We start from the raw sequence: 13,756 nt of genomic DNA, 5'->3' as shown, positions 1-13,756 counted from the left end.
GGAGTTTTCATATGCTAAAGAGGGCCTACAAGGTGCCAGGATATAGGAGGCCTACCAGGCTTGATCAATGTTGTCTAGGCCAGTCATTAACATCAAGATAGTTGGGAGATTTTTGGTGGGATGTCACAATCCTGCTATCAAGCGTCATTGTTAGTGTGATTTAGGTTTAGAAGAGATTTAACTATACTTACATTTCCTTCTACCTCAGCCTCCTGCAATTTTGTTTATGGTGGGGAGGGAGACCTAAGGGCTTGAGGAACTGAGTTATTTGCCTCTGGAAATTGTGCTATTGATAAGGTAACTTCTTTGTTTGTAGATCTCTAGAACATTTGTAAACCTAGGGAGACTCCTGTATTGCAGGATTGTGATCTATTTGTTTCTTATGGCGGTCAGAGGTGCCTGAGGAATGCTACACATTTACCGAGGGGGAGCGGATGGAAAGGAGGTGCAAGGTGCCAGCTTTTGCTTTGTCTTCAGTCAGCCTCCTGCTCCCTCATCAATAAGAATTGACAAAAACCAGAATAACTTTTCATTCAAGTAAGAAGGTGGATTTTACCCTATGGTTTGTGAGACACTGTCACAAAAAAGCGCATGATTAGGTTTACTTTGAGACAATCACACTGGGACATAAAAAGGATTTTAAGAGAATACTATGAACTGTATGCCAACAAGTTAGATGAAATGAACAAGTTCCTAGAAGAACACAAATAATCAAAACTGATTCCAGAAACAGAAAAACTCCAGAGACCAGTAACAAGTAAAAAGATTGTATAAAAAAACAAATAAACAAGCAAACAAACAAACAAACAAAAAAACAACCAACCCACCCAACAAGAAAAAAACTTCCCAAAAGAAAAGTCTAGAACCAGAGAGTTTCACAGATAAATTCCACCAAAAATATAAAGATGAATTAACAATAATCCCCTCAAATTCTCCCAAATAACAAAGAAGAGGGAATACTTCCTAATTTATTCTGTGAGGCCAGCATTACCTTAATACCACAGCCAGGCAAAAATATTACAAGAAAAGAAAACTATAGGCCAATTTCCCTTTTGAATATAGATGCAAAATCTTCAAACAAACCAAAAACCAAAAACCAAAAACTCTAACAGGCCATATTCAAAGTCATGACCAAACAGTCTTATCCAGACTGCAACAGTTGATCAACATAAGAAAATCAAACAATGTAATACACGCTTTAATAATACAAAAGATTAAAAAAATTATCATCTCCGTTGATGAAGGAAAGCCTTTGACAAAATCCAACATCCTGTCTTGATAAAAATATTGAAAACTAGGAAAGATGGAAGCTTCTTCAACATGGTAAAGGGCATTTATAAAAAATTCACAGCCAACATCACATTGAATGATAAAAAACTAAAAGCTAATGTAAAAGAATGGACCCCTACTTCACACTACATTCAAAAAGCAAACAGATCAAAAACCTAAATGTAAGAGTTAAACTATCAAACTTAGAAAGAAACGGGAGAGTAACTCTTCATGACCTTGAAATTGACAAGTCTTAGATCTGTCACCAAAAGCATGTTGAGAAAAGGGAAAAAAAAAACCAAAAAACCAAATAAATTGGATTTCAACATTGAAAAAATTTTTTTTAAGATTTTATTTTTTTTTAAAGTGATCTCTGCATCCAACATAGGGCTCAAACTTAAAACCACCAGATAGGAGCACCTGAGTGGCTCAGTGGGTTGGGCCTCTGCCTTTGGCTCGGGTCATGATCCCAGAGTCCTGGGATTGAGCCCCACATCGGGCTCTCTGCTCTGCGGAGGGCCTGCTTCCCACCCTCTCTCTGCCTCTCTGTCTACTTGTGATCTCTCTCTGTGTCAAATAATGAATAAAATCTTTAAAAAAAAAAAAAAACCCGCCAGATAAAGAGTTGCACGCTCTACCAACTGAGCCAGCTAGGCACCCCCAACATTGAAAAGTTTTGTGCATCAAAGGATATTATTAAAAAAGTGAAAGATAACGTATCTAGAAAATGCAAAGAACACTTACACTCAGCAACAAAAAGACAAGTAACAAAATTTTAAAATGGGAAGACTTGAATAGATCTTTCTCCAGAGAAGATACAAATGCCAACAAACAAGTATATAGAAAGATGCTCAATATTATTAATCCTTAGGAACTTTAAATCAAAGCCACAATGAGATATCACTTCACATGCCCTAAGGAGACTATAATTTAAAAAAACAGAAAATTACAAGCGTTGACAAAGACGTCGAAAAACTGGTATTCTCAGGCATTGCTATTGGGAATATAAAATGGCGTAGCTACTATGAGAAACAATACGGAAGTTCCTTGAAAAATCGAACAGAATCACCTTTTGACATAGCAATTCTACTCCTAGGTATATGGCCCAGAGGATTTAAAACAGGTACTTAAATACCTGTAGGCACATGTTCGTCTCAGAGCAATTCACAACAGCCAAAAGGGAGAAACAACCCAAATGTGCATCAATTATGAATAAACAAATTGTGGTATATACATACAATGGAATATCATTCAGGGAGTGATGTACTGTTACAAGCTACAAAGTAGATAAACCCTGAGAACATTATGTTAAGTAAAAGAAGTCAGTCACCAAGGTCACATCCTATATGATTCACTTACATGAAATATCCATAACAGGTCATCTATTGAAATGAAAGAAGATTGGTATTTGTCAGGGTCTGTGGAGAGTAGGGACTATCTCCTTAGTGGCTAGGGAATTTTATTTGGGGACATTGATGCCTGGGCACGAGATAGAGGTGATGGTAGCACAACATTGTTAATGTACTCAATGCCAATGAGTTGTTCACTTTAAAATTATTGATTTTATGTTATGTGAATTTTATCTCAATTTAAAAACATTACGTTGGCTGGGTGGAGAACACAGGGAGGGTGCAGGCTATGCACTGTTAGTGGGACTGGAAACTGAGAGGAAGTAATAGATTTGAGTGTTAATTAGGAAAAAGAAAGACGGGGAATGGGTGAGAAAGGATGACTTCTACCCAAAATGAGTAGGTTAAGAGGGTAAGCTTTTGGAACAAAGACAGCCTCTAATGAGCAGGCTGCATTTCAGGGACGTTCTGGAGGCCCTCAATCTCTATTCGGTGGACCAGTTTGAGCCACAAATAAGAACCAGAGACTTTTGAAAAAAGGATAGAAATAGATGAGATAGAAGTGAATTGAAAAAAATAATGCTTGTAACATTACAGTTTTGTTTTGTTTTGTTTTGTTTTATTTTAGTAACATCATGGTCCCATTTACCTTAGGAAGTAGTTGACAAAAATATTGAGCATAAAATGAAAGTTGAGTTGAATGTGATGGTAGGAAGGTGTCTGTATATAGTTAATATTTAATTTCTATGCCCCATCAGTTATTTGTATAGCTGTAGAATTAAGTAATCTAAACAGGTTTTGCCTATATGAAAATGTTTCCAATAAAAGCACTAATGAATTAAACCAATTGAAATTATAAAGCTGGGGCTGTACTTCTGGTTCAGGATAGAGCTACATGTGTACATTTCCTTCTTTGCAAGTACTTCTTGCCTTAAAGAAGTTCACTGTTCATAGAGCTATTTTTATGAGTAGGCCCAACGGGAGTAACATTGTTGCCTTAACCTTACCACCAAAGTTTCATGGATGGACAAGGAAAACATCTTGCGTTTGTGAGTTTCCATTCATGTGGACTGCTTACACCATACTTGATCTGTTGGGATATGCCAATGGGACGAAGTCCTTGAGTTTCCCTCCACATTTAAAAAAAATTCTCTACTGTGCAATTTCACACACTACAACTTTAATGTTCCTTCTTCTACTGAGGTACATTAATGCTTTCTTGCTATTTTTGTGTTAGCAAAAAAAGCATCCAAGTGTTTTCCCTAAAGCCTTTGTCAATCTTCTGTCGGTTGTCAATCTTATACAGAATTGTGACACTGTTTATTGAGAAACCAATATTTTCCCTTAATTAGTTAACAACACTCAGATTCATTTTACTGACGGTGGTAGTATTTTTCCTTTCATAAATTGTGTAAACAACTGTGTTTATAATTTCACTTCAATTCAAATGTCATTAGCAGAAAATCTAAACAATTAGCAATATTATTGAAACAAAGGAGTTTGTTCATGTTTTAGAAATTGATGGTTAGGCTGTAATGAAATAAATAGTATCTATAACAAGTTGAATCTCTGATTTAAGTATCATGAACCTATCAAAGCTCTGGGTAGACACATGAAAGCTGCCTTGAATCATCACACACTTATATCTTGAAAGAACAACTCAATTGCATTAAAAAAGAAAGCAAGCATGCCTTAAAGAAAATCGGAGTTTATTTGCTGCCAGCAGACTAGGATGAACAAAACGACCCCATAGTGGTTACATGGATCATACAATCAAAACATACCAGCAGCGCAAGATCTCAACAGAAAGAACAGCCTGCAAAACAACACACACACACACACACACACACACACACACACACACACACTCATACATACACACATCATGTGCAGACACACACACACACACACACACACACACACACACACGCACTCTTCCAGCACATCTGTTACTGGAGGACACTGGGGAAAAAAAAGAGAAACCAAACTCACGTCACACTGAAAAGGCTTTTCTCCAGTGTGCGTCCTCTTGTGCTCATCCAGGCCTCGCTTCTGGCTGAAGGCTTTGCTGCACTCTGAGCACTTGTATGGCTTCTCCTGCAGTCAATGGAAAGAGATCACCATGAATCTGAGGAACTTAGAGCGTTCCCTACTAAGGTAAGCTGGCAGTGGGGTGGTATTTTATCTAGTTCTGTAGGGTGCCACAGCAAATCCAGAGGGGTATCATGAGTTATTTTAAATGCTTGTGAGGAACAGCACTGCTCCACCTCTGCTGGACAAACCGAACTACTTGCTCATGGCAGTTCACAGTTCCAGCATGAGACTGTAGCACATTTCTTTTAATTACATCATACCTTTGCAAGGCTGGGTTCTCAATGGTTGACATGATCTAACTACTAAAACAACTGAACTCTTAGGTTTTCTTCTGGTTTGGTGGGCCGCAAAATTTCACTGAGATACTAAGGGCGTCATGGACCAAGAGAGTTTGCGACCCCTAAACTAGACGGTGCAAATTGTTCACTATCTCAGAGGCATTCCCGGGAATGAAACCTTCAGGATAACACTGTCATCAGATTTTAGGGGTAAGTTTAAGAAGATGTGAGAGCGAGATATATATATATACATATATGTATATATTTATATATATTATATTTTTGATATTTATATATATATATTTTTGATTTTTCATCAAAAAATGAAATCTTGCCATTTGCAATGATGCAGATGGAACTAGAGGACATTATGGTAAGTGAAATCAGTCAATAAGAGAAAAGACAATTATCACATGATCTCACGGATATCAGGAATTTGAGAAACAAGACAGAGGATCATAGGGAAAAGGAGGGAAAAACGAAACAAGACAAAACCAGAGAGGGAGATAAACCATAAAAGACTCTTAATCTCAGGATTCCCCTATATTTTCTTACATGTTTTAGATTGATGATTTTCCCCCCTGTATTATCAGAGAAGTTACGTGCACTATTTCTCTTAGTGGTTATCCTTAACAATTCTACCATATACATTTAACACAATTTAAAATTTATCCTACTGAATAACAAGTCCTGAAGAATGCTCCTGTCTTACATGTTACATGTAGCAGTATTTTATTTGTGTCTTGATTTTTAACCCCGATACAGAATCATTATTACTTTACATATCAATGTGGTTTAGATTTATATATGCTTAACAATTTCTTCACTTCTCATCCGTTCTTATCTGACTTTGAGAGGATCTGATGATGGTAAATTCTGTTTTTATTGGATCGAAAATGACTTTATTTCTCATTTTCTATTAAATGAAAGTCTAGAAATCCAATTAGATGAATAACAGACACTATTTTTCATGTCCCTTAACCATTTCATCTCTTTGTATTGTGCCATATGTAATTTCCTTAGATTTAGTTGATCAATTACCTTCAGGTATGAATAACTTATTAATAGTTTCATTTGAGTTTTTAATTTATATTATATTTTAAATTTTTGTAAATTATTTGATTCTTTTCAATTATGCTTAATTTTTGACAAAATCTTATTTTTTACTCATGTTTGCTTATGTCTCTTTCAAAATATTCTAGACATTTGTATAATTTGCCTCATCTGATAAATTATTATCTTAAGTCTTTTGGAAATTTAATTCTGCTATTTGTGGTTTCTTCTGTCTCCTGCTCACGGCTCTTGTTTCCTTGGGTGTTTTTGGAATTTGGAATCATGGGCTCATGTCTGGTGGTCTTTATCTGTTAAAATTCTGTGACCCCTAGGTTGAGGGTAAGTCCCTCCAGAGAGCATTTGTGTTTGCTTCTGCCAGGCATTCTGGGATGCTATCAATCAAAGACCATTTTAAGTTTATTTCTTGCCTTAGGGTTTTCTGGTCAGGGAAGCATTTTAAGTCTGAACTCTAAACACACTTAAGGGAAAGACTGTGGTTACAAACTCTAAGGAGAACTCTTTCTCTAGCCAGCAATTACTCTGAGATAATTAAATGTACAAAGCACCTTCATTTGCCAAGGTAGATTATTTCCAGTTCCTGATTTCATTTCGAGTATCATTTTCCTAGGTCCCAACACTGTGGTGGGATGTGGTTCCATCTTCGCCCTATAACCTAAGCCCAGAGCTTGCTCCCTTTTCCATCACCATTAAAAACAGAAACTTGAGTTTACAAATACTGGCAAACACCCCGAAGGTGTTCTCATTCTCAACTCACCTTATCACTCTGGCATATAGCTGCAGTTTGCTTTGTTGGGTCCTGGGGTTTACTGCTGCTTCCCCACTACACACACAAGTTCAGATATTTGCTATTTGCTTTAATATATCCAGCAAGGATAGGTGTTTTGTATAGGGCCTCTATATTTCAAACGACTGTTCAAAGTTAACAGAAAAACTGCATTTTCTTGGCAGTCCAAAAAATATGTTTACTGCTTTTTTCATCTAGTCTAAATCAACACAATCTCTTTTCACATATTGCAAAGTTTTTGGTGCCTATTATTTCTTCAAATATTGCCCAGGGTTTTTTGTTTTTGTTTTTGTTTTTGTTTAAGAAAAACTTGAAAATGTAACTGTAAGTATTTAAATCAGAAACTTCCTGGAGTTCCTGGGGCTTGTATTATATCCAAACATTTTACTTAAACTTATATTTTAAAAACATATAAAGATAAATCAATATGATGTATATGAAAAGAAAAAAAAGGAAAGGTCTTCTCTCTACCCACAATTTACCCACAGGACAAGATCTTGTAAAGAGGCGCATCACTGTGGCAACTGCAATGACAGGTAAGGATCTGTCAGGAAACAACCCAAGACAGGACCAATTATCAGGATAACATCCTAAGAGAGTGACGTGAAGTTTCCAGGAGAAAAAGGCAGTGAAAAACAAGGTCTGAGCATCACTGATTAAGAACATTCTTCTCATTCATTCCTAAATTTCCTCTTAGCAGGTACTGTGTGGGTAAGCACCCTACAGTGCCCCATGGGTGCTGAAAAAGGTTCTGAGCCAGCATATGGAGATTCTGGCAAGACAAGGGTTTTGCAGTTATCACAAGTTTTCAAAAACTCAAATGTGTTCTTACGCATTGGCTCGGATTGAATAAGTAACACTTTACACACACACACACACACACACACACACACACACACACACACACACTCACCCCCTCATACATTAGTATTTTTCAAATTGGTCTTTGTCAAATAATAACTGTTGATTATTTTAATACACTTTATTTACAAATGCCACTGAAATTATATTACCTTCACTTATTATTCATTTTCACCTATAAAAGAACAATCATGTGTTTCTATGTGTGTGTTGGCAGGGAGGTGGAGTTGAAATTTAAAATGTTAGGGTTCCTCCAATTTAAAAAAAATGAGAATTATAGTTGGAAAAGGGACCCATTTGATGGAGTAGTTCTGGGTCTGCCTGGATTCACTCTTTTCTACCAGTAACCATTTGAAGCCAAAGATTCCCTGGGATTTTGTCCTAAGATTATTAACTCACAAAGGACTTTGTAATCACACTTATACGTCAGTCTAGAAAGAAAGGTTCTCTAAGTCCTTAGGCCGTAGCAAATATAGTAGGAAGAACCCATGATTGCCTTTCATATGTCTGTCCATCTCTTTTATCCCCAAGTCTTAAACAATCTGTAGTTTTCCTAAAGATATTGCAAAGAAAGTTATAATTCCCTGACAGATTTGGCTAAAATGCCATGTACCGCTTCTTGGAAAGAACTTTAATGCTCACCCTTGAAAACATTCCTTTTCTTTTTTTCTTTTTTAAAGATTTTACTTATTTATTTAGAGAGATAGAGAGCATGTGTGCCTGCAAGTGTGTGAGAGCAAGTGGGAGGAGGGGCAGAGGGAGAGAGAATCACAAGCAGACTCTGTGCTGAGCATTTGAACCTGATGCAGGGCTCAGTCCCACGAACCTGACATCATGACCTGAACTGAAATTAAGAGTCAGACACTTAACCAACTGAGCCACTCAGGCATTCCTGAAAAGATTCCAATTTACAGAGAATGGTACCAAAGCAAGTGTGAGGGAATTCCTGACCCAGTAACCAGCATTTATACCAAAGGCAGAGCCGGAGGATCACAGGTCACTCATCTCAAATTTAAGAAAACCAAATGAACAGAAAGAGGAAGAAAAAAAAAGTGCATTTTATTTTTCAGAAAAAGAGAAGCAAAACAAAACCCTCATCCCCCTTCTTTATTAATTTCTTCCCAATTATTCCTAGTCTGCCATATGAAAGAAATACCACCTCTCCTACGGTAAATGCAGTTGGGCACAGAGAGTAAGCTGAGTGGTACAAAGACACCTAAATCTTTTCTTCCTCTCTTTTTCTCTGGGAATTGTGAAAAAAATCGATGTCACCTCTAGGGCATTCCTAAATATTCCTACCCCTAACTTCTCAGTCTAGAAGAATCCACGCTTGTGTGCAAGGAAGGAAGAGAACTTCAGTCTCTAATCTTCGCTGTCTGCCCTTACTATAAGGTTCACTGAGGATGACAGGGACTAGACAGCTACATAGTGGTGGATGCAGCAAGAGACCATGTGACACAGAAAACTTAAGAAATCTTTGAGTTCTTATAATCAGGTTAGGCAGCAGAGGTAAGGCTGAGGTATCTGCCACCTTCCCAAGTACACACTGTTCCACAGTCTACAGGCTGGTGTGGCTGAAGTGTTTAAGCAAGTTCGGATACCAATGGACTTCCAAAGGCCCTGTCGCTCCTCCCCCACGAAGAACCCATACACTAGCAGCATTTAACATTAACCCTCTCCTAACTCCACTAGTTCTCTTCCTCCATCTCTCCCTCCATTACAAAAATCTTTAATATGGGCACAAAATCTGATTCAATAAAATATCACGGAAATTGTAACACTGTTTCTGAGGGGAATATGTAGTATAAATTACATATTTTAACTCATTAGCTGGATTTAACTGGAGACAAAATGATTAGGTCCTTGATTAGTTCTGTTTCTGAATGATTACACAGTTTAACTGACAAATAGCTTGTCCTTTGTCATCATAACTGGGGAATCATTACTAAACGGAGGCAATCTATTTGTCAGTTAAACTGTGTAATCTGTCAAAAGCAGAATTAATCAGTAGTCTAATCAGTTCTCTTTAATCAAACAGCATTTGGCAGAATTCATTCAGAAGGTAAGATTTATAGAGCTCTACACCTTGTACCTTGTTATGTAGCTAATAATAAGTCCTATTTTTGTATTGCTAATGACCATCCATATAAAAAAATAACTTCAAATGTTATCTTTTTTCCCAACATGAACTGAATTAATAAATCTCAGAACCATTTTAGAAACAAAGTCACATTTTTAAGAAATCTTGGAGGGATCTGAATGTTGAAGTTCTTTAAAATAGTAATTTATCAGAGGCTTCCTCTTAGTTTAGCTAAGGATTGCTTGCCAGGAGATAAAGAAGCATGCCCCCCACTACAGACTAACACAGATAAGGATGGATCATGGGTAGATTATCTGCATGCCATAGGTAGGCATTGTGACTATTACCTTGATTGTTTTATGTTAGGCCCAATCAAATAGAAACAGAAAATATAACAAGTGAGCTTTTCCCCTTGTAGTCAAAGGTCAGGTAAATGGTGTAAGGAAGTCATAGAACGATGGTTAAAAAGTGTTCTTTCATGACCCTGGCGGCCTGACTCTGATAATTGAGAAATAAGAATTAGTAAGCAATTAAAACAGGCCAATGAGTGAGGATGATAAGGACAGGCAGAACCTGTGGTATTTTGACCATACATAAACACAGTTGGCTTATGATAGGGTTCAACCTATGAGCGCAACACTGGCTTCTTGGTTGTTATACAGTATGTGGATATACTTGATGGACAAACCTTTCCTCTATTTGTCTTGCTCAAAGCTATACTAAGGCCAGAGTGTCCACGCTGTTGATGAAATAACTTCCACGTGAGCAACCTGAACATCAAATACAATCTGAGAGAAGAAACTCACTGAAGAGGAATCAGATGTGGAAATAAGTCTCTGTCTCTCTCTCTCACACACACATACACACAAGTATATTTGGATATAAAAGTTATCTTTTGTTCCAAATTAACTTCGTTTGATTATCTTTTCTAGACTAAATATTTCTAGCTATTAATATTTTCCCTATCAGAGTTCAGAAAAATGATGTCTTCTGTCAGATGATTATTTCTTGTTTCTAAATTTAAAAGAAAATCTTAAAAACCTCATGACACAGGGATTTGGCATAAATTTCTTAAATATGAAATTTCTAAATAAACAAATTTTATAAATCTCTAGTTCCCCATTTTCTCAGCTGCTGCAGCAGTGGCTGACTTTCTTCTGTTGGGCACATTACAAACCCTGGCAGAAGTGAAATGGACAACTTGTGACTAAATGTAAAAGCATCATATTTTTATAACATTTGGGACAAAATCATTTAACCGTCAAACTCTTCCATCTGCAAAAGGTCTCACTAATTTCCAAAGCAGAATGTAGAGACTCTCATGTAAGGGCAGGTCACATACAAACAGCCTCAGACTCTTGTCAGCCTGGTAAGACCCATTTGCCAAACCTTCCTTAGGCAAGGCACAGACAGCCTAAGCCCTCCACAGTGGTCTAGAGCAGGATTTCTCAACCTCAGTACCACTGATACTTAGGGTACAATAATGCTTTGTGTTAGGGAGCTGTCCTATGTACCCACTAGATGTCAGTAGCACATACCTCTCCCCTCCAAATTTATTCTCCAGTGGTGCCAACTCAAAATATCTCCAGATGTTGTCAAATGTCCTCTCAAAGGCAAAATCACAGAAGTGCCATACAGAAGAGTACTTCCTAAATTATTTGCAGTGAAAGATTGTATTTCTCTCAGTGTGTTGCTGACTGATACTGTGGCAAAGTAGGATGAAATTGAATTACTAAAAAAAGACCATACACGTGGATGTACAACAATGCCAAAATGTTACAAAAGTCCTCGGTACTTCCTCACAATTTCTATACCTATCTCACCATGGGCTAGAAACAAAGAGTTTGAGTGTCGGTACCAGTCTTTAAGCCACACGTTGGCTAGCATGGGTCTAGACCAAAAATGTCTGATCACAGATCCCCATGATTCAGTTGTATCATCTTCTAAGTGAACAAATTATATCATACAACTTATACAAAAGATAACTACCAAGAGAATTACATCTAAATCTTGGATTAAATGTCATTTTAGTATTATATATACAAATTCTAAATTTTATGGTTGGGGTAGTGGAGAGGTTATAAATGGAAAAAAAAATGTTTGTTGTATCTGAGTTAGGCTCCATGTTGATTCTCTCTCCTACTCTGTTTCTGTGGGTTTAAATATTTCCTTACAAAAAGTTAAAGGAAACTACAAAGTTGTTTTCATTTTATTCTAAAACTTAAAACATCATCATTCTCCCTCTGCTTCAAAGATCTTGTGTGTGTGTGTGGTGGGGGGTTGGGAAACTGTTTCTGGTATCACAAAGATGGATCCTGTAAACATTTAATCATCTCAGAAGTCAGAAACACGCAGAAATGCCTGCTCAGAGAAGACCAGTGCTCCAAGGCCCGGTCCCACTGCCAGCCACAGAAACACATTCTCACAAGTAGATTCCTGACACCCACCTCCTCTCCCCCGAGACCTGCATACCCGTGCTCTTCATTCAGATTCCTGTCCAAGGAGGGGGTCTCTTGTGCTCTTGTCTAGTTGGCTCAGCATCATACCTTACATGGTATTACACACGAAAGGTTTTCCAAGAAAAATAAATGAGAGCTCCAGGCAGCAAGCATCCTGCAGTGGCCCTAACATGGACCAGAGGTCAGCCTGGACACCTGCTCTTCAGGGTGGCAGAAACTGTGAAGCCCATGCTGATATTTATAGATTTTTCCACTTTACTAGGAGCCAGCTAATTCTCTTGGTAAGACTGGTTTTGTGACCAAAAGAGGACTACCCTATTCCATAAAACATCCAGTTCACGACAGAGCCGCAGGTGGAATCAGGGGAAGCTTCATGAGAGCAGCCCCACGGGCTGCTATTACACACAGCTGAGGGGACAGATCTATGGCCCACAGGGCGGCTGCCATATATCTAACAGCTCCCCTTAATGGCCCCGTTTCTGGAAGTTCATGTGCCACCAGCTGCACACAATCAAAATGCCCCGAGTTTCCCTCTAACGAGCAGCCTTGCCTAGAGAACTTCTTTTACAGATGTTTATAGCTTTCGTGGCTTTTTATTCACCATCTTATTTTTATAGCTGGTGTGATCTTTCAACATATGACAAAACATACCCATGGCCTAGTAAACAATGCACCTAGAAACTGTAACTCTTCGGGAAGCCTACAGAAAGCTAGGGGAATATTTAAAGCAGGTTTCTACATAACACATCCATAATTGGTTTTGCATTGGAGCTAATGGAAAACACACTTCCTATAAACTAGGAAAATGACTGCACGATTCACATACAGAAAACTAAAAATAAGCACAGCAAATAGAATATAATTCTTATATTAAAGTGTTGTATACAAACTTTAAATAGAAACAAGACGGCACTCAGTCCCTTTTTAACCCACTCTTGAGGCCTAAAGAATAATGTATATACGTTAAATGGCTAGAAAAAGTCCTATCACTTGCACGGAGGTGACAGAAGAGCTTGTCTGGCATCAAGCAAGCAAAGAAGCATAAACCAGCTCAGAAACCTTATTTTCCTAGGGCTGCACTGGTGACTCGGACTGGTCCTCTGGAATTATGAGGCAAATGGACCTAACTACATTTTTCCCTTGTATTCTCCCAGTCTCCGGCCTGTGGACTGCGGTTGCCTGCACACCTCAATCACCCAGGGAATCTTTTTAAAAACACTGATGCCCGGGCTCCAGTTTCAGAAAGCCTGACTTGGCTCGTCTGGGGCCTTTTTCAAAGCTCCCGAGGTGCTTCTAATGGGCAACCAGAAGTGAGAACTTCCAATTAGACCCACCGTCCTCTCAAGTAATAATGGTACTGCTATGAATAAATACAACAGCAGCAACAATAATTCTGTTCCCCTCCTCTTCCTATGGTTCTCTCCTACCAAGGCACTACTGTGTATGTTAATAGAATGTCCATTTCATGGTGGCTGGTAAAGTGCTAGGAACTTGAAGCATCTTTTTTT

The 13,756-nt window shown here is 38.0% G+C and overlaps 1 protein-coding gene across 1 annotated transcript in view; it reads right to left on the bottom strand.

Annotated features, from left to right (window-relative positions):
* PRDM5 (PR/SET domain 5) overlaps nt 1–13,756 on the bottom strand; it is a 217,792-nt gene that overhangs the window by 6,411 nt on the left and 197,625 nt on the right. Inside the window, exon 15 of the mRNA XM_082728454.1 lies at nt 4,611–4,715. Coding sequence (XP_082584580.1) covers nt 4,611–4,715 — 105 coding nt within the window. The remainder of the gene's footprint in view (nt 1–4,610; nt 4,716–13,756) is intronic.

The sequence above is a fragment of the Mustela nivalis genome (genome assembly GCF_964662115.1).
Source record: "Mustela nivalis genome assembly, chromosome: 4".
NCBI lineage: Eukaryota > Metazoa > Chordata > Mammalia > Carnivora > Mustelidae > Mustela > Mustela nivalis.
Note: the sequence above shows the minus strand (reverse complement) of the source record. Positions and strands in the feature narration are given on the sequence as shown.